Source organism: Vicugna pacos, chromosome 21 (assembly GCF_048564905.1).
Source record: "Vicugna pacos chromosome 21, VicPac4, whole genome shotgun sequence".
Lineage (NCBI taxonomy): Eukaryota > Metazoa > Chordata > Mammalia > Artiodactyla > Camelidae > Vicugna > Vicugna pacos.
Window position 1 is genome coordinate 21,392,701 of NC_133007.1, and position 20,030 is coordinate 21,412,730.

At 44.1% G+C, this 20,030-nt stretch overlaps 3 protein-coding genes and 1 long non-coding RNA gene across 8 annotated transcripts; 1 reads left to right on the top strand and 3 right to left on the bottom strand.

Moving 5' to 3' along the window:
- Positions 1-20: 20 nt before the first annotated feature.
- NIT1 (nitrilase 1) lies at positions 21-3,030 on the bottom strand. 5 transcript variants are annotated; one of them, XM_006215674.3, is made up of 7 exons: positions 2,905-3,030; positions 2,212-2,310; positions 1,698-1,952; positions 1,483-1,586; positions 1,131-1,264; positions 838-963; positions 21-564 (listed from the first exon to the last, which is right to left on the bottom strand). In XM_006215674.3, coding segments are annotated over exons 1-7 (987 nt in total). In that variant the 5' UTR covers positions 2,907-3,030; the 3' UTR covers positions 21-297. The 5 variants fall into 5 exon arrangements, with proteins under 5 accessions (XP_006215736.1, XP_015104528.1, XP_072802359.1 ...); XM_015249042.3 differs by having other exon boundaries at positions 1,698-1,981; positions 2,845-2,989; XM_072946258.1 differs by having other exon boundaries at positions 2,845-2,983.
- PFDN2 (prefoldin subunit 2) lies at positions 2,992-14,399 on the top strand. Its single transcript, XM_006215671.4, has 4 exons — positions 2,992-3,131; positions 13,178-13,266; positions 13,381-13,504; positions 14,096-14,399. Exons 1-4 carry the CDS (start codon positions 3,057-3,059, stop codon positions 14,270-14,272), a joined length of 465 nt encoding a protein of 154 aa, XP_006215733.1. The 5' UTR covers positions 2,992-3,056; the 3' UTR covers positions 14,273-14,399.
- A 201-nt stretch (positions 14,400-14,600) lies between these two features.
- KLHDC9 (kelch domain containing 9) lies at positions 14,601-16,463 on the bottom strand. Its single transcript, XM_072946264.1, has 4 exons — positions 15,858-16,463; positions 15,438-15,598; positions 15,148-15,345; positions 14,601-14,879 (listed from the first exon to the last, which is right to left on the bottom strand). The coding sequence occupies exons 1-4, from the start codon at positions 16,376-16,378 to the stop codon at positions 14,713-14,715; spliced, it is 1,047 nt and encodes a 348-aa protein (XP_072802365.1). The 5' UTR covers positions 16,379-16,463; the 3' UTR covers positions 14,601-14,712.
- Positions 16,464-16,917: 454 nt separating this feature from the next.
- Positions 16,918-19,926, bottom strand: LOC140688064 (uncharacterized). Its single transcript, XR_012062765.1, has 3 exons — positions 19,849-19,926; positions 18,748-18,929; positions 16,918-17,134 (listed from the first exon to the last, which is right to left on the bottom strand). It is a non-coding gene; the product is annotated as an uncharacterized lncRNA (long non-coding RNA).
- Positions 19,927-20,030: the final 104 nt, after the last annotated feature.

The following is a 20,030-nucleotide window of genomic DNA, read 5'->3' on the forward strand; positions in this document are numbered from 1 at the left end:
CAAAGTGATGTCCAGACACAGACTTTATGATTATTATATTTTTTTTCAATGCCAGTGCTGCTCAGCCCTCAGCATTACTTCAGTTTTCATGAAATAAACAGTGACTATAAAATTCCACCTTTCTGAAACTGAAATCTGAGCTCAGGTGAAAGTTTTTTCTTTCCCAAGAAGCTGAGCCTGTGTTCCGTCAAGAGAGAGAAGGTTCTCCAAGTGAGGGGAGCTGCGCCTGGGTCCTGCCTACAAGTCACAGCAACACCAGCTCACAATGGGGGTCTCAACTGACAGAAGCCAAAAGTCTTAAGACAATGGGTGACCCAGACTGCTGTAGAGGTCAGGCCTGCGGTGCTGGAACACAGGCAGGTTTTGGCGCAACTGTCGCAAGTAACTGAGGTCAATTCGGGCAAGGCAGAGGCCTGGTCCTTCAGAACAGCGGGCCACCACAGTTCCCCAGGGATCTACCACCATGCTGTGGCCATAACTTGCTCTCTTTTCATGATGGCGTCCACACTGTGCTGCCGCCACTACATAGCACTGGGTTTCAATGGCACGGGCCCGCAGCAACACCTGGGGACAAAGAGAGGCATTCACTTAAGTCCATGAACAACTAGTGGGGAAGTGATAGGCAATGGACATTACAGGCCTGTCTACGCATTGTGACCATTCTGATAAATTGCCTATGAATGATTTACTATGTTAACTATTCTGAGAGACAATGATCTGTGGAAATGAATTTTCCCTCTAGGTGGGAACGGGAAGAAAATCTTTCAAATGGTAGAGCCAAGGGGAGAGAATAAGGTTCAGAGAAGGCCCTTATGTTCTGAAGAGGTGTTCTCTTACCTCCCAGTGGGCTGGGCCTGTAACAGATCCAAAAGCTGAAGGGTAGGTAAGTATTTCTGCTCCAGCCTGAACCAATGCCAGAGAGAGTTCAGGGAACCGCATGTCATAGCAGATAGCCAGACCAATCTGGAATGAAAAACAGCCTATTTAGTCCGCCTGCCCTATTTGTCACAGCATCTAGTCAAATCTCAGCTACCCCACTTAGGGCTTTCTATCCTCCACTACCACTTTCAAGTATTCCTATTCCCCTCCCTCATGTTCCTCTCCCACCCTCATCCTTTTGCATCTCCCACCTTGCCTGCTGGTGTGCTGACAGGAGACTCAAGACTGGGCCCAGGTATGGTAGAGTTGCTTTCACGCATAGGTCCCTGTCCTGGAATCTCTACATCACACAGATGTGTCTTCCTATAAGTGGCCACTACTGACCCTAGAGTAAGAGGGAGAAAGAGTACTCAGGGCTGGTGATCTGGAAGCCCAGCTTAGTTCCTCTCCTCCCAAGGAGGAGGCAGCTTATCAGGTAGGAAAAGTACAAAGGCCCCTAAAGCCCTTAGACAAGGAAACAGTTGAGACAACAGCGTTCTGGAGAATCTTAGTTTAGGTAGAAGAGTCTGAGAAGAGGCAGGCTAAAGAATTTTGAGGTCTCACCCTTGTTGTTCAGAATCACATGACAATTGTAGATTTTCTGAGTCTGCTTCCAGTCTTGGCCACGCTCATGGAAACCACCCAAGGACAGCCAGAGTCCACATTCCCTGAGGGGGAGGGGACACTGACGACTCTTCTCAAGGCTCTACCCTCGTATCTGGCAATCCTGGGACATTACCCCAAAAGAAACTACCTCTCCCTCCCCCTTTCCCTGATACCTGGCAAGCTGGGTATATTCTCCCAAAAGGTTCCCACTCAGTGGCTCAGACAGGCGTAGCGTCTCTTCAGGGTCCCGTGCAATGAAGTCAAATGCCTCAGGCAGGAAAGCCAGGCAAGCGCCCAGTCTGGCAGCCTCCCGAACCAGCTCAGCACATGTTTTAAAGTTCTGCTGCTTGTCTGGTGTCGATGTTACCTGGCACACAGCCACCAGGGGCAGTTCCCAGGAGGAAGAGGAGATAGCCATGGCTCTGGGTCTGCGAATAGCATAGGCAGGACTGATTTCCTAGTATGGGGAAATCCAAGTTTAATGATAAGGGCTTAAATGAGGAGGCAGGAAGGCTGGACTTCCTTTTGATTTTTCTCTTACAGGGCACAATGACCCATGGCACAATGACCCACTTATCAAATGTTCTGTAGATGGGTGGCACCTTAGTGTTTCCAACCCCCATTCATTTAACATTTATTGAGCATCTACTATGTGCCAGGCACTGAGGACCCAACAAAACATGTTACCTTGGCTGAGCACAAAGTACTGAGAGTCGAGGTATCCGCAGTCCAGGACACAAGAGAAAGGACAGGAGCTGGTGAGGAGGCCTGATGATAAAGCCCAGCCTGAAGAAGGTAAGGAAATCAGGACACCAGCCCCTTCCTCAAGCAATAAATTTCTAAGATCCTCTGACTTCTCTCTGCATGCTGTGAGGCTGAATCAGGGCCCTGTCTGTAAAAACCCCCAAGTCTTCAAAACACTCTACCGTAAGTAAGTATGGGCTACCAGAAGAGATCATAAAGTGGGGAGATGGAGAAAAGGGCTCTGCTCGGCACCTTAATATCCCGACTTCCAGTGATCTCACATCAAATTGAAGCCCTTTTCTTCAGCCAAACGTTTCCTCAGTTCAAAAGTCATCTCTAAGATACTCCCTTGGTTTTCCTAGCCGCTCTTCTCGACTGTGCACTTGCACAATTTTATTGACTCAAAGCATATTTCCCCCCTTCCACAAGAATCTCTGAGGGGAAGTCCACCCTCCCTCGCTCCTCACCACCTCACGGCGGGCAGGGGACAATTAGCACTCAGATCCCAACCCGCGCCCCTCTCTCCAGTTAACCCGTCCTTCCCCGCCTCTCTCAGGGGCAGAGCCTCTGTTGCACCAAGTTAAAGCACCGCAGGTGGAATTCGCCGCGGCGGGCAGGATGAGTAGTAGGTCCTACATGAAGATACGGCCAAAACCAATCGCAGGATCTGAACCGAAGAGCGGCCCGGAGACTGAAGCGCCGGGGCCAGTGGGCGGTAACTCGGAGACCGGATGTGACGCGAGGCGGGGGCGGAACTGCGCAGGCCGGAAGCCCAGCAGGCGGTGAAGATGGCGGAGAGCAGCGGTCGCGCCGGCAAGAGCAGCGGGAGCGGCGCGGCGAAGGGGGCGGTGTCGGCAGAGCAGGTGAGGAGCGGGGAAGGCGAAGGAGAGCAACCCGGCTGGGTCTGGAGTCGATTCGAGAAGAGCCGGGAGCCTGTGACTGGCGCAGGCCTTTACTTCAGTCCCACATTAGCGTGGCCGCCCAGAGAGGGGAGGGTCCAAGAGAAGGTAGCCGAGCCCCCGGGGAGAGAGTAGGCGGATTGGTAGGTGAAAGCCACGCCTCCGTTGGGGCGTTTGGTGAGCCTAGGGGAGAGAAAAACTCTGAGAAGCAGAATCTGGGAGGATGCACAGGTCTGAGGGAAGATGCGTGGTCACTTTCCCCACTTCTCCGCACCCTCAAACAGGATATGGCTGGGCAAGGCAGCTCGTAACGAACCTCAGGGGATTAGTCAACGGGCTGGTTGTGTAGTCTGTTACGTGACCCCGAAACCTCGCTGACAGTCGTCGTCAGTCTGCAGAGCCACGTGACTCCCATACTGGAACAGTCTAGTGTTCTATACTGTTTTGATTCGGGAGTCATTATTAGGTTGAATTTCTTCAGAGAGCAGAAACCCTTTTCTAATCCGAGCTTGCTTTTCTCCCATCGGTAATGTTTGATAAATTAATCAGAAAGCCCTTTGTGGCTTGGGAACCGTGGTTTGCTAATAGAGGGGCTAATGTTTACTAAGGGTGGGAAGAAATCTACATAATAGGAAGGGGAACGTAGTTAAAACAACAGCTCTTTTAATTACAGGTTCATTTATCAGTTTTTTGTTGAACAGTTACTACAGGCAAAGGTATCTGCATAAAGATTTTTAAAACTGACACCTGCAATGAAAGAGCTCTTAGTCTGGTGAGAAAAATAAGACATACAAAATGTTAATATGAGGCAGAAGTAGACCTAAGAGAGGTATAAAGTTATTTGGAATTTTGGGGAGATAAAAAGAGATAGTTTCTGATTTTAGGGGAAAAGGCAAGGGAGAAGGAACCTAATATTTTTGAGGGTCTACTATGTGTCAGATACTCTGCTGGGTACGTGAAACAGATACATGAAATAGACCTTGTTTTCAAGTTAATGGACAGACTCATTTCAGAAAAGACAAACCAAGCAATAAGCTTCACAGTGTTCCTCGCTGGCTTTCTCAGTGTCGGCTAGAGGAAGGACCCCTTCTAAGCAGGAGGTTATGAGATTGAGGGGCCAAGTGGGAAAGGGAAGTGTGGTACAGTGGGGTGGCTAAGTGAAGGAAGGCACTGGGGTCAGATAGATCTGTTTGAATCACATTTCTGCCATTTACTATCTATACATGACCTCCCATGAATTACTTCTTTTGGTCTCCTGGGAAAACATAATGATTCCTACTTCACTGTATTTCAATTATTAAGCTAGACAACGCATGCAAAGTGTTTTGCACAGTGATTGGAATATACTATGTGCTTAATAAATGCTAATTATTTTGTTTTCTAGAAGAGAATCCTTCATCTCGATTATAAAGGATGAGAGAAGTTAGTCAAACAAAGAAGGAAATGGAGAATTTTTTAGATAGAAGGAATAATGTGTTTAAAAACACTGTAGCATGAAACTGCCCAACATGTTTGGGATACAGGTGAACTTAAGGTTTGGGATGGACTGCAAAACTTGAATGTGAGGAAAAAGGGATAAAAGGAATCTGGGGTGTCCCTCAGGTTTCTGTCTTTGATGGTGCCATAGGGAATGTAGGAAGATGGATAAATTTGGGGAGAAAATAAGTTTGGGTTTGGGCATCTTGTAGGACATCCAGGTAGAGACATTTAGTACGAAGTTTTATTTATAAATCTTGAGTTACAGAAAGAAATCTGAGTTGGAGATACAGATTAGAGAATTATGAGTTTATGGATGGTAGACCAGGCTGTGGTTGGGGATGAAATCTTCTAGGGTTTGTACAGAAAGTGAAAAAAGAAGCAGAACAAGAGTGAAATCAGTATTTAAGGGATGATAGAGAAAGAGAAGCCCTTAAAAGAGACTGAAGGATTGTGATAATTGAGTTCTGAGGCTGTTCCTTGCTTAATGTTCTCTGGCTTTTGTTTGTATTCCAGAGAGACCACTGGGTAAACAATATTATATTTATCATTGCTGCAAATTTGAGCCACATATATCCCATATAGACAAGCTGGAAGCAATAACACATTGTACTAGGCACTTTAACTTGTTTTATCTTCTGTTAATTACTGTGATTTGAAGTAGCTGTATTGTCCTCCCTTTACAGATAAGGATATTCAAGTTTTAGAGACTTAAGTTAACTTATCCACAGTTAGTAACTAGAAGAGCAGGGCTTTTAATTGAGGGACTTGAGAATAAGACAGACCTATTTTTTTCTACTTATACTATGACCGTATTAGAGAGATTTGAGCTGAGCTTGAAGAATTGGATAGATGTGAACAAGTGGCAATGAAAATGGAATATACAAAATAAGATAAGAAGAGGAGAACTGGGGAAACCATAGATTGACATGAGGTGCAGTTACTGGTTTGTTTAGCCAAATCATGAGTAGTAGCAAGTTAGAAAGATGTGGTCTTTAAAGCAAGCTGAGTCTTTGCATGGCAAAGAATTTGGGACTTTTTAATGTAAGTAGTAATGGAGTCACAGAATATGTTATACTATTGATTTTTCCCTCATTACATAAAACAATATGTTCATTTTAGAAAATAAAAGAAAAAGTACAAAATAAGAAATAAGTAACCGGGGGGTGGGAGTAGCTCAGTGGTAGAGTGCATGCTTAGCATGCACAAGGTCCTGGGTTCAATCCCCAGTACCTCTGTTAAAAATAAACAAACAAACCCAGTTATCTCCCCACCCAAAAAATTTTTTTTTAAAAAGGAAATTACCCACGATCCTACTATCCATAAATAACTATTCTTATCATTTTGTAGTATATTCTTCAAGTTTCCCCCCCTTTATGTTTTTGTATATGTGTGTGTAAATAGAAAGGGAGGGCATGTGTATTGTACACATTTACATATTTTATAAAATGAGCATTATACAGTATGTGCTGTTTTGTAATCTGCTTTTTAAGCCTAGTAATATATCATGAATATCTTTCTACGTCATCCAAGTGTTAGCAGAATTAAATTAGCAGCAGTGTATATGATGGATTTGGAGAGTCCAAAAAGGAGATAATGTAGAAGATTCGCAGTAGTTCAGAGAAGAGGTAATGAAGGTCTCAACTAGGGTGATGTTGGTGAGCCTAAGAAAAGTTGCTAAGGTAGAGGCAATAAATTTGGCTTTTAATGGGATAAGGGTGTGTTCAAAGACGAAACCAGGGTTTCCTGTCTGAAGGTTAGAGTGGTGTCATTAGCAGAAATAGGGGAGACAAGAAGAGGAGCAGTTTAAAACGGGGCAAAAGATGATCAGTTTAGCTTTGAATGGCCTGAGTTTAAGGTCTCCATAGGACATTTAGGTGGAGATGTTTTGTAATAATAGCAGCTTCTATTTACTGACAATCTGTTGTATGCTGGATATTATTCTAAGTCCTTAATGTAATTAATGAATCCTCACAACATCCTGAGACAGATATTATCTCTCCTTTATTGGTGAAACACTTAGATTCAGAAAAGAAGTAACTTGTAATAAACTATAATGGAAAAGAGAAAAAAACTATACATGTATACATACATATATATGTAAAACCAAATCACTTTGCTGTACACCTGAAACTAACACAATATTGTAAATCAACTATAGTTCAACAACAACTACAAAAGAAGGAGTAACTTGCTCATGGTGAGACTTTGTAGCCGTTTCTGACTCCAGAGCTTCTTCCTCTAACTTGGAAGTGTGGATCTGGAATTTCTGAGAAAGCCTGAGTTTGTAGGCAATTACAATAAAGGCAGTTGTTGAAACTATGGAAGTAGCTAAGAATATCAACGGAAATAGTTCAGGTAATAAAGGGAGAAGTCCTATGAACAGAATCTTAGATTCGGTCTCCATTGTAGGGGTGAGAGAAATCTTTAGAAAAGAGAAAGGGGGTTGACAGAGATAGGAGAACCAGAGAACTGAAGGGTCCTGGAAACTAAAGGAGAATGGAGTACCTACATTATATCAGTCACTTGCCATATATCTTGGTTTAGTTCTCATTGTTACCTTGTGGTGATTCTCTTCCCTGTTTGATTTTGCCCCTAGGAGATATTTGGCAATGCTTAGAGACATTTTTGGCTGTCACAAATAGAAGGAACTACTACTGGCTTTTAGAGGGTAGAAGCCAGGGATGTTGCTAAACATAGAGTGCACAGGACAGCTCCCACAACAAAGAATAACCTGGCCCAAAATATCAGTAGTGCTAATGTTGAGAAACCCTACCCTATGATATATTAGCTCCATTTTATAAGTGAAAAAAAGAGAAGTAACTTGGCCATATAGCAAGGAAGTGGCAAAACTAGGATTTGAACCCAGGTCAGAAAGTCAGAGGTCTGGGCTTTTCCACCATGCCACGTTGCTAGTTGAAGGAAGAGTTTCAAGAAGCAGATTGTAGATTGAGAAAAGGTCACTGGATTATGCAGTTAGTTAGGAGACCATTCATGATCTCTGTCTGAGAAGATAGTTTAATAAGTAACAATAGTTTAATAACTAGTATAGACAGAAGACAATCAGAAGGCAATTTAAAGTCGACTGGGAGTGAATGAGAGGTGAGACAGTGAGTATAGACTAGTCCTGAAAAAATTTGATGAAGAGAAGGGATGAGAATCATCATTTGATGGAGTAGTAAGATCAAGTTTTAAAAAACTTGTCAGAAAAAGTGGCACTGCTTGTCAGAAACAGCGGCACTGAACTGAAAAGAAGATATTTAGTGCAGCGATAGCCCAGAAAATGCTTTTCCAAATGCATCTGCACGTAATTCTGTATCTCTTCTATTCTTCTGTTGAACCTAATAAGAGTACATATCATGTAGGTAAGAAGACCAGATGACATTTGGGGGATAAATGTAATGATTGTATTTCCCAGAGCTACCAGAGTTATATGGTATTGATTAAACAAACAAACAAAAAGAAAACACAAAAATAAATCAAGTGGAAATAGTTTGACTTTCATAAGAGATTATTATGTGATAAGCCAGGAAGCTAGGAATAATACATCCATAAAAAACGGATTCTTAGAGTTAGACAAACCTGGGTAGAAGTCACAGTTCTGCAGTTTACTGTGTTATTTTATCCACCCTCCACATTCCACCAGCCTTGGTCTCCTGATCTATAAGATGAGGGTACATGTCTTATGTTTTTTATTATTGTTGTTTGCATGGTTTAGAATTAAATGAAATAAAAAGTCTAGCACAGTACCTGACACCTAATAGTGTTCCTTTACTATGCAAATTGAAGGAAGGCAGATTATTATAGGACTATGAAAGAAATAGGTATTTTAAAAGAGGTTACATCTGCATATTTGAAATTTTCAAAGAATATAGTGATAAAGATTAGAAGGCAGGCTGCCTGGTGGAAAGTAAGGAACACAATATGTAAAAATAGAAAAGGTTTTCTATTAAAAAATGTAAGGCATTGATATGCATTTATATGTGAGCACATAGAAGGAATTAATATGGGGGTAGAGAATAGTTAGAACTGCTTCCTTGAAGAATCTAAGTTGAAACCTGAAGAAAGAATTAGAATCAGGCAGGGCAAAGGGAATGAGAGAGGTTTGGGTAAGTGTACTAGATAGCATGTGGATTCTGCCCTGTCAAAGGCAGTTGATTAGAGGAACTGCAAGTGGTTCCACAGGGCAAGAGACCTGAGTGTAAGGTGGGGAAAGGCTGATTGGGAGAGGTCAGCAGGAACCAGGTCTTCATAGGATTTTTTTCTGCTGTGTTCAGGAGTTTGGATCTTTTACCCTGAGCAGTGGGAATCATTGAAGCTTTACGTGTAGGAATAATATGGTTAGTTTTAAATTTTAGGTTATTTGTGCTGAATATGGAGAACGGATTGAAGGGGACAGATCTGGAGGCAAGTGTGGAACTCAGCTAGGAGGCTTTAGTGCAGGCGAGAGAGGATAATGAGACGGAAGTGGATGATTTGAGGTATTTAACAGATGGATGTGATTTAGAGAGTAACGGGGTGTGGAGAGTGAGTCAAGGATGATTCCCAGGTTTCTGGAATTAAGATCTCTTCTTTAAAAATTGTTAAATTAACAAAAATAATATAAGTTACCATTAGAACTCTGAGGCAACAGGTGCAATCATGATATTTCTGATAGCACTGTAAAGTCATCTGGTCATCTTGGAGAGCTTTACAGCAGCAGGAAGTAAAAGCTATAGTAATGTTAATCCCTTTTGACTCATTCATCTCACTTTTGGGAATCTGATTCAATAAAAATGGCTGTAAAATTTTTGTACTCTTTGTCCAGATATTTAAAATCAATGCTATTTATTACAGAAAAATTGGGAACAACCTAAATGTCCCAATAACAGAAGAACAGACTTTTTAAAAATATATCAATAGGGTGAAAATGCTATTATAGCCCTTAAAAAAGAAGAAACCACATCCTGTGGATGAATAAAGAAAATCTCTCCCTCTCCCTCACACACACACACACACACACACACACACACACACACACACACACACACACACACACACACACACACACACACACACACACGAACATTATTCACCCGTAAGAAAGAAGGAAATCCTCCCATTTGTGACAAAATTGATGAACTCTGAGAGCATTATGTAAAGTGAAAATAAGAGAAAGACAAATACTGTATGATCTTACTTATATGTGGAATCAAAAAACAAAAACAAAACACAACATGAACTCATAGAAACAGAGTAGATAGATGGTTGCTTGGAGGGGGAAGTGGGGGCATGAGTGAAGGTGGTCAAAAGAGTACAAACTTGGAGTTATAAGATGATTAAGTTCTGGGGATGTAATGTACAGCATGGTGACTATAGTTAACAATACTATATTGGATACTTGAAAGTTGCTAAGAGAAGAGATTTTAAAAATTCTCATCACAAAAAGTAACTGAGGTGATGGATGTATTAATTAACCTTATTGTGGTAATCATCTCACTTATAAAATCATAATGTTTTATACCTTAAACTTACACAATGCTATATGTCAATTATATCTTGAGGGGGTAATTAGGTTAATTTATTTATTAATTTTTTTTTTTAATGGAGGTATTGGGGACTGAACCCAGGACCTCATGCTTGCTAGGCACGCATGCTACCACTGAGCTATACCCTCCCCCTTCCATTGTATCTTAATAAAACTGGGAACAACAGCAGCAAAAAAAGACCACGTCCCTTGTAAAATTATTGTACATGCCAGTTATGAGAATGTAAAGAGCTCCGTATAGTTTCAGGGCTTGAAGTTACTTTAGAATAGGATAAGTAGTTGGTATTTTTTTTAGGAGGAGGTAATTAGGTTTATTTTATTTATTTATTTTTTAATGGTAGTACTGGGATTGAACCCAGGACCTCATGCATGCTAGGCACGCACTCTATCTCTGAGCTGTAACTCCGCCTAGTAGTTGGTATTTTAACTGGATTTTTTTTTCATTTTTTTGATGTTTATGTGTAAAATGATTTAACAGGGTTGAGAGAGTCAGCAGTGACCTGGCCATCCCTGCTCATGACAGGCAGCTTTAGGAGAACAGGGGATAAAGGAAAGGGAAGGAAAATTAGGTCGAGCCATAGGAGAGAAGACCATTAGAAAAGTTGTATTTTAGGAGGAAGAATGTGGGAATAGAGCACAGCCTCTCTGTCTTCATTACCTGGCAGACCCCAGAGATGGCAGGTTAATATCAGCTTATTTTGCATTTAACTAACAGTTTTCATTTAGCTGCTAAGAGATTTCATTTCCTTCAAGTGCATCAGTGGCTGAAACTTTTATAATAACTAGGGATAGCTCATATACTTAAATAGATTTACTTTAGTTTGGTATATCATTAAAACTCTATAAACTGGACCAGGAGGAAATAGGGGTTGTTAATTAGCAAGAGAGTTTGAAGAAAAGTTGGAATTAAAAAAAATATATTTTTACCTTTAGTTGTGTTAAATTGGTGGTTGAAAAGTAGATTTCTATTAGTTACTAAGGAAAATAAGTTCAGGCCTCAGAAATTTTAGACATTTTAGCTGATTTCATTGATGTATGTTAAATACAACATCCATCCAGAAGAGTGGGTCATTTGGATGCTAGGAGAACATCTAGAATCTAGTTTAATTGTAGAATATTTTTAAATGAAAGTATTTTGATGTGTTACACTGACAGTGGTGAAAATGCTAATTATAAATGGAGTAGTTTTGATATAGGCAGTGAAGGTGAAGGAAAGTAGCTTGTAGTGAGTGAGATTTCCAAGGCATTTGCCAAAATGAGTGGATGAAATAGACTGAGATGAGAGGATGGTGGATGGGAGAAGGAAGCAAGTTGCTAGAATGACAGGTTTCTAGTTAAATTTATTCCTTCATTCATTGGGCAGTAAAAGGGACTAGGGGTGGTACAGGACAGCCATTTGGATTATTAGCTGCATATGAACCTTGCAGAAAGAGCTAGAGATAAGGGATCCTAATAAAGATGAGGTGGTTAGTCATCAGTGGTAATGAGACTAGAGATGATGTAAATAGGAGTGAGAGATTTGGCAGCTGTTTGAATGAATAGGCCCACTGCTCTCAGCTGATTAGGAGGGTACAAGGGGGCACTTCTGGATTTGGACAGAAAGCCATTATAGTAATTAATGTACTTCACTGCTTACAAAGCTATTTCACACTAATTCACTCATGTGATACAACAGCTCTGTGAAGTAGGTATTGTCTGCATTTTACAGGTGAGAAAACTAAGGCTCAGAGAGATTAACCAAGTGGTTCTCAGTTCTGGCTGCACATCAGAATTTTGTGGGAGATCTTTTTGAAATACAGAGGCTTGGGCCTCACTCCCAGTGATTGTGAAATTGTTTTTAGGCTCCACTATTTGTGTTTTAAAAACATTCCCCTGGTGATTCGAACATGTAGTGATGCAGCAAGGGTTGACTGAATAGGGTGAGATGTCTGTCAAAGGCCATAAATCCAATATGTGGCAGGGGCAAAACTTGAAACCTGGTCTTTGTCTTTCATCTGATATTTCTTTCCAAATACAGTCATCAGAGCCGTATACTGGAAGTGATGGTGGTGGTGTATTAGTATCCAGTTTGATTTCTAGAGTTAAATTCTGGTTTTCAGTTTTAATTCTCTGCTCAGTTTCTGGAGAACAAGATGCTGGTAGTAATCACTTTTCTAGGCCTTCACATATGTTATTTCTTGTGCCTTTTTAGCATCCTCCCCTGCCCCCCACCCCGCCCCATTTGTCATCCCTCAGGCTTCAATTAAGGTGTTATCTCTCAGGAAGCCTGTATGTTTAGAGGCTACAAAAATGGACTTTGGGCAACTTTTTTTAAAGGAGTGTTTTAGAAAGATGGTGGTAGGTAGAACTGAACACAATGAAAAGAAAGGTTAAACAGCTAAGCCACACGAAGTTCAAGAACTTGGGCAGCTTTGGGGATTTCAGGGATAGGGGATCATCTCTATAAGGTATCTTAGCTCCAGCTGCCTTCTGTACCTGTTTGTCTCTACTCAAAATTCAACCTGCAGAGAGTCTAGCATAGAATAGGTCAATGTCCCTGTGGTCAAGGAGCAAGCGTTCTGTGATTAGTAGCCCCACAAGAACCCCACTGAATTAAGGAGGGGCAGTTCCCCAATGGGAGGGATGCTAGGCAGATCCAAACAAGAATCGCTCATTACAAAGCCTTTCCTGATAGCCCTCTTTACCTGCAAGTCTAAGTTCCCCTGTAGGTGCTACAGTGGCTCTCTACCCCCATTCCTATATTATAAACGCCTTTTCCTCACCAAACTGTAAGCTGCGAGATGGCCCAGCAAATGTCTCACACCTAGTAGGCACTCAGTGTTGGGTGAATGGAATTCCAGACAGACTTAAGTTAGAAACGGCAAACTGTGTTCTACTTCTTTTCCAAGGTAGGTGTCTACTACTGCATCTTTGTAAAGCCTGGCATCCTATGTTGTATGTTGTATGTTGACCCTCTGCCATTTTCACTGTTCCCTCTCTCACTTTTATCTCTTTCTCACCTTCTTAGGTAATTGCTGGCTTTAACCGCCTGCGGCAGGAACAGCGGGGCCTGGCATCGAAAGCAGCTGAACTGGAGATGGAGTTGAATGAGCACAGGTGAGGAAGCCGGGAGAAGCAAACAGTTGGAGAGTTGGATGGGCCATTTTCTAAGAGAGGGTTGCTGCAGAGTGGGATGGAATTCTCAGATCTTGCCTTGTCCTCTTTCCTCAGCCTAGTGATCGATACTCTGAAGGAGGTAGATGAAACCCGCAAGTGCTACCGCATGGTTGGAGGGGTGCTGGTGGAGCGGACCGTCAAAGAGGTGCTGCCTGCCTTGGAGAACAACAGGGAGCAGGTAAGCAAGAATCTCTGAGTAGAAGCTCTGGGCAACAAGGGGTAAGGAAGAGGAGTCCAGGGATTTAGGGAGTATGGGGGAGGAAAGTCTGGGTAGGAACTCATGTCGAAGACAGCATAAATAGCCTAGTAGCCTTTGTTCTTTAGGCTATGCTAAGTCTAACTCCTTAGGCAAAAGAGTTGCTGTGTGCCTCTTTCCATAGGCTCTGTGACCTGGCTGGGTTGGAAGAGGGGAGGTGGATAGAATGGTGTTTCTCACACTGTAGTCCATGGATCCTTGCATCCAGATCACCTGGATGACTAATTTAAAATGTAGCTTTCTGAATCTGCTGATTCAGAACCTTTGGGGATGGGATCCATAAAGTGGCATATTAAAAATAAGCAGCCCAGGTGATTCTTCTGCACACTAAGTTTTATAAACCATTGTTTTAAAGAAAGGAATACTTACAGTGTCTGGGCTCTAATATTAATACTTGGTTAAAGGTGAGGTTAGAGGTATCATCTCTCCTTCATTTCCCCAAGTCAAAGTCCATAACAGATGGGAGAAAGGAGTCCTGAAATCCTTATGTAATCCCTGTTGTTTGCCCTCTAGATACAGAAGATCATTGAGACACTGACACAGCAGCTTCAGGCAAAGGGAAAAGAACTAAATGAATTTCGGGAAAAGCACAACATTCGTCTCATGGGGGAAGACGAGAAGCCAACAGCCAAGGAAAACTCAGAAGGGGCTGGGGCTAAGGCCAGCTCAGCTGGAGTGTTGGTCTCCTAGGGAGCAAGGCCTTTGCATTTTTTTCTACCCTGATTCCCACTTCTAATTTCTCTTTATTGTTATTGTTATTATTTTGTCTGCTGTTGTAATATTTTTTTTGTTAATTAAATGTTTTGGTCAGAATGTTTATCTCTAGTCTGAAGCTTTCTCCCAGTACTAGAGGCAGAATTTGCATGGGGCACGGACAAGCATATAATTTGTGGTTTTGCTTCCATCAGGTTAATGGCTCATAATATCAGACTAGGTCCCATATTTTACTGTTTCCCTTGCAAATAAAGATACATACCCTATTTACTGCTCTCCTCCCAAGAAGATTCAGAGACAAACGTTGACTCTCGGGATGAAATTTAATGAGCTTTCAAAATGAGGCAGATCTGGTGACAATGCTTTATGAGTTTGCAACAAAACAGAGGCTTGGCAATATATCTTGGCACTGTTCTTTAGATAAAGAAGTCCAAGATGCAAACCTGTGAACTAGCTGTCCTGCCATCCTCACCGAAACCCCCAACCAGGTAAAGCTGATCATTCCAAAGGCAGGTCCGATGGCCCGTGCGTTTTAGCCCGTGGTCTGCGCAGGGAAAGTGGAACCACAGAGAAGGAGACTTGCCTGTTGGGTAAGGGCAGAGGGTGGTTATTGAGGCAGTAGCATTTTGGTCCCCATGGGGCTCTTAACAGGACCAAAGTCTTGCCCGTTATTTTCCTCCTCACTTGATTTGTGGGCCTTTAAAATATTTAATATTCTGTTTATTCCTTCAACTTGTTGACTAATTCTTCCTCCTCCCTAACCCATTCCTCCATTCTCTTTCTTTCTGTAGTCCTCAGGTTCTCCTATCTTCCCACCTTTTACCCTTCTGAACCATTAAGCTGGCTCTCACGGGTATCGTAGATGTAGAGGTCATTGCAGATGGTGTCTCTGGCTCTGGTCAGAGTTTCTCCACCAAACAGCACAGCAAAGGGCCCAACCACAGAACATGAGTGATGTCGTAGTCCTCGAGGCCCCTGCCGAGACCCCTGGCCACTGCTCACAAGCCTTGCAAGCTGTTCCGTCAAACGGGGGGCAACAAGTGGTTGGTTCCTCCTTGAGGGATAAAGAAGGGACTGTCTGGAGGCATTTGGGCATCACAGTTTTAGCTCCCTTCCACCCTTAGCATGTGAGTAGATAATACCTTAATCCTCCCATGACTCCAACGCCCAGCTACTTCTGGTTCAGCTGAGTTGCACCCCCCAAAGAGCAATAGCTGGTGACCTTGGTGGAGCCCAGGACTTTGAAGCAGTGCAGCGCAGTGACCTGAGCGTGAGGCTGTATGGCAGCCTTCTTCCTTATAGCTGTGGATATGCAGAAATGCAGCCCTGAGTTGGGTTTTCTGAAAAATCTAAGTGCTGTACTGCCATCCCCCGATTCCCACCCCCCTTGTCAAGGATAGAAAGGAGGCAGGATTCAGTGCAGCAGTTCGGTTGAGAAGGGAGGGTAATATTGGTAGAGACTTTAGCTATCTTAGACATGAAAGAGTTCTGGGGAAGGAAGATGTGGATAAATTGTGTGCGAATCTACGTAGATAAAGGGTTTTGGGCAAGGGTGTCGTACCAATAAGTGCGGGCGCCAGGGTCCAGCCTTAACGTGTAGATGCTTCCATAACGACGCTGAGTGCGCGTCCCGCCCTCCCTGCCTGCCACCCGCAGCTCTCGATCGGAGAGGCGGGTACAGGTATGACTACTGAGGCCAGCAGGGGGGCAGTTGCCTTGGGCGGCAGTCCACGCCTCCCACACACCGAGCTCCGTGTCCAGGGCGGCCACTGTGGCCAGGCGACGCGACCCGTCCCAGCCGCCCACCACGCAGAGCCAACGCCCGCCCACTGGCGCTGCGTCGTGATGGCTGCGCCTGGGGCCGTCCTGGGTTCCTACCCGCACGGCCTGGCCCCCAGCCGGGTCAAAGACCACCGTATCATTGCTCGGCTCTCTCGCTCCTCCGGCTAGAAGACCCCCTACCAGATAGAACCGTCCCCGCAGTTCGGTGCATGAATGGAAGGCCCGGGCCAACAGCGGGTCCCGCGCAACCGGACGCCAAGTCCAGCCCGAGCCTCCCGCCCCACCCACCGCCCCAGCCATGGGTACAGGGAGGGGCGGGCTGCGGCGCCAGCAGTCTGGAACCCCCCTACATCGCGGCCCAGGCTTTCCCGGAACAGCCTCTATTCCCCTACCGGAAGCCGGTCCAGGTCCCCACCACAGGCCACCGGCTTCGCTCCGCCGTTGCCCAGCAACCACTGCCGCGGCTGCTGCACTGCCGCGGCTGCCGCCCCACCGCTGCAAACTGAAGGTCGCAAAGCACTGGTTACCATGGAGATAGGAGACTTGGGTAGCCATCAAGAACCATACAGTGTTGTCACCATGGCGACAGGAGCTTTTCGAGTTAAAAATCTTGAAAGATTAAATTCCGAAAGTCGGGGGATACCCAGTGAGTGAGAAAGATCCCTGTTATCTAAACTACAAATTCACTTGGGATTATGACATCTGAGGGGATGAGGAGGGAACCAAGTCCTTTTGGCTTTGGCGTTTCTAATAGGTACTGACCTCCCCAGAGATGAGCTAGAGGAGGTAAAAGTCAGAGGGAAGGCAGTGAAAGTGGACTAAGCACTGACCTGGGAGTCAGGAGACTTGGGTTCTGGTGCCAACTATATCTTGTCTCTCAAAGTGATTATTTTTCTCCAGGTCTTCTCTTTCTCATTTACAAAGTGTGCCTTTGGCTTCTCCCTTAGGAGAATACGACTATCCCGTAGTAAAGGCTTGAAGGTCCTAATTGACTGAGTGGGACAGTCCTTTTCTCTCTGGCCACTAGAGGGTAGTAGAATCTAGTCTCTCAGGGAACTTTGTAAGGGGAGGGGAGAGAGAGAAAGAGAGAGATTGGGGTGGGGGTGAAGAAAGGAAAATACCTTAGGCATACTTGAGCCTTGGAGAACTTTTCACTGTTGAGTTCTAGGAAGAGTAATTCCTTATTTCATCCTGTCTCATAGGCTTACACAGCACAAGGAAACTGAGGTACTGTGGCATCTGGAACTCAGAATTAAGGGCAGGGAGTTTCTCCTGATAAGATCCAGGGCAGAAGCTGCCCAGCCTTAGAAGCTGGATGGGAGTGAGGTAGGGGAGGAGTGAGAAGAACAGACTCCTGCCCCTCCCTGGTATCTTCCTTTTATTCAAGCCAAGTCCATGAGCTTCTTCTTAACTCTATCCCTCCAAGACCCGATGAAGAATAAAGAAGCCCAGATCCAAGCTGACTAGTTTTAGCTACAGGTGAAAATGCAGACAAATTTCTACTCCCAGCACAGCTGGAGTGGGACAGAAACAGGGCTTCTGTTCCCCAAGGCTGGGCTGTAAATAAGAGTGATGACTGCTTACTTTTGCCTTTGATTTCTACACATCAACTTGATCCCCATCATGCCCAAGAAATTGAGGGCATAGAGAGTGGCTAGGGCTGCACTGGGGATGGGCATGTAATTCAGGGATCTGACAGCATAACAGGGCTTTTCCTACTCCTGATAGTAACTCTCAGTCCTTAGAGAAAACAGCATGAGGAGGGTATGGGCAAGAAGATACCAGGACCTGTTTCCCACCTATAACCTTAAAGCTGAGACCCAATAGTAGCTTTGAAAGTCTCTATCCACCCAACTATAGCTTCCTCTGAGTCTGACAAAGAGGATCCTCAGTTTTCCAGATCATGGCAAAAAAAAAAAAGTCTTAAAAAAATCACTAACTTCTACTGTCCTTGGTTGAAATCTGAAAGCTAGTCTTTTCCCTAAGGCTCTGACTGGCTAACCTCCCAACAGCTGGATTCGGATCTGTCACACTCCTACGATTTAGATGAGGAGCTGCCTGGGGGGTGGTGTCATTTTGCTTAAACCTTATTGGTTTATATGCCCATTTTAGGCTATTACTTTTGCTTAAGTCTTTGGCTGCTCTGCCAGACTTATTTTCTGCCTCTTCTGGATAGAACAGGGAACTCCCCACCCCAGGGGCCTTTCCAGCTCCTCTCTCCCAGCTTTGTTTTCCTTCTCCTCCCAGCTTCCACTTTGACTCTGAGTCCTCAGCAGTTGGCATCTCACTTGAACATGGAGCCTGAACCTCACATATTCCTTGAGTGTATCCTCCCCCTTTCCAGTTCTGCACCTCCTTCACTTCCAACTAGTAGCTAGAGGTGTCTATCCATTTCTGCTCCTGGGGAAGGACTCCTACCTCCCCAGTTTAGTTTGACTCAAGCTCATATTTTGAAGAAGGCAGAAAAGAAATGGAGGAGGGGGAAGAAGAAGAAAAGAGAGAGAGAGAGAAAGAAAATAAGCCTGTTTGCATTTGTCTAAACCATACTTGACTCCCCAGGGCAGCATCTAAAATGGTCTATAATGACCTTGTCAATGATTAAAAAAACAAAACAAAACAAAAAGAAAAACAAAAACTGAAAGGGCATTAAAATAAAGTGAAAGGCACACCTGAGAGAGAATTGTTAGAGACAGGGAGAAGGGCAACCAGGGCTCCTCCTCTGGACCTGCTTTCACCTGCTAACAATGTACAGGGACAATCTCTGTCCAGGCGTGGGGATTGGAGCAGATCATCCTGAAAGTCTTAGAATCCTGATGTGATCCATGAGTTTGGTCTCCTCAGATGGCTGTTTCTGGCAAGCAAGGATCCATACAGCTCAGCTTTCCAGTCTTAGTCCAGCCCCAAACCTGTACCCTCTTGTCTCAAACCTCCACAAAACAATTGGTCTATCTTCTCCTTCCCTTGACCCCATTTTCTGACCCTGGAACCATCCCTGGTTCTCAGCATTGTTCAATACATCTAGAAAGTAAAAAATTGGACCCTAGGGGTCTTAGTCACACTCTCAAGACTCTCTTAGTTCCCTCTGCCTACATCTCTCAGGCTCTCCCATCCTTCAGGCCCTCTCTCTGGCTCTTCCTCTATTGTCCGCTGACCTTTCTACATTTTTCCCACATTTCATTCTGGCCACTTGATTTCCTGGCCCCATGCCTTCTTGGCGCCAGTTCTGGCTCTTTGCTCTCAGCTCAGCCAGAATAAGGACATGGACAAACAGAAGGACAGAGGAATGACCAGGAAAAGAGACTCCAAGAGACCAGATCTTGAGATGTGTTTGAGACATGAGCTGAAAGGAGTTTGGGAGAAAGGTAGAACTGTAAGCCGACTTGGGGATGGAGGGGAGTGAGAATCAGGGGAGTTAGAGAATGATTGGAGGCGAGATGAGGATGGGAAGGAACTTGAGTTTTTGAGGGACATAGCGATATTAAGTAGGAAAGTATCAAATGGGTCATTGTTGAGTGGTGGAAATTGAGGGTGGAAGTGGAAAGTAGCTGAGTGAGCAGTAGCTAAGTGATCCCAGAATTGGGCAATGGGCATCCAGAAATTTCGCTTTAGGTCTTTCTGTCTCTGTTTCAGAGCTTGTCTCAGCTTCTTGTCTCTTTGAATTGCCCTTATTCAATAACCCGTCAGTGTATGTGTGTGTTTCTCCCTGTCTCTCTGTATCTTTCTATCTCTAGGTTTCATCCTGTTTCATTGTGCCTTGGGATCTCTCTCACCATTTCTACTTTATGTTTTCTCTCTGGGTCTCTGCCTTTCTGTCCTCCCTATCCTCTCTCTCCTGGAACAGAGCCAGCTCTCTGACTTTCCTGCAAGGAGCTTTGGAACCTTCCAGGAGTGGCCAGACTTCTCTCCTTTGGCTGTATTCTAGAACTGTAGAACCAGTTTGGAGTCCCTGGGC

Bases quoted from the DNA above. Each gene is read 5' to 3' on its own strand.
- NIT1 (XM_006215674.3), bottom strand. The intron at 1,953-2,211 runs GTAACATGTTTT...TGCTATTCGCAG, and splicing joins GTACTTTGTGCTCAGCCAAG to ACCCAGAGCCATGGCTATCT. The intron at 565-837 runs GTAAGAGAACAC...CTTTGTCCCCAG, and splicing joins CAGGCCCAGCCCACTGGGAG to GTGTTGCTGCGGGCCCGTGC.
- PFDN2 (XM_006215671.4), top strand. From the start codon at position 3,057: ATGGCGGAGAGCAGCGGTCGCGCCGGCAAGAGCAGCGGGAGCGGCGCG. The intron at 3,132-13,177 runs GTGAGGAGCGGG...TCACCTTCTTAG, and splicing joins GGGCGGTGTCGGCAGAGCAG to GTAATTGCTGGCTTTAACCG. The intron at 13,267-13,380 runs GTGAGGAAGCCG...CTCTTTCCTCAG, and splicing joins ATGGAGTTGAATGAGCACAG to CCTAGTGATCGATACTCTGA.
- KLHDC9 (XM_072946264.1), bottom strand. From the start codon at position 16,378: ATGGCTGGGGCGGTGGGTGGGGCGGGAGGCTCGGGCTGGACTTGGCGT. The intron at 15,599-15,857 runs GTACGACACCCT...GCATATCCACAG, and splicing joins CCTGGCGCCCGCACTTATTG to CTATAAGGAAGAAGGCTGCC. The intron at 15,346-15,437 runs TATTATCTACTC...CCTCAAGGAGGA, and splicing joins GAGTCATGGGAGGATTAAGG to ACCAACCACTTGTTGCCCCC.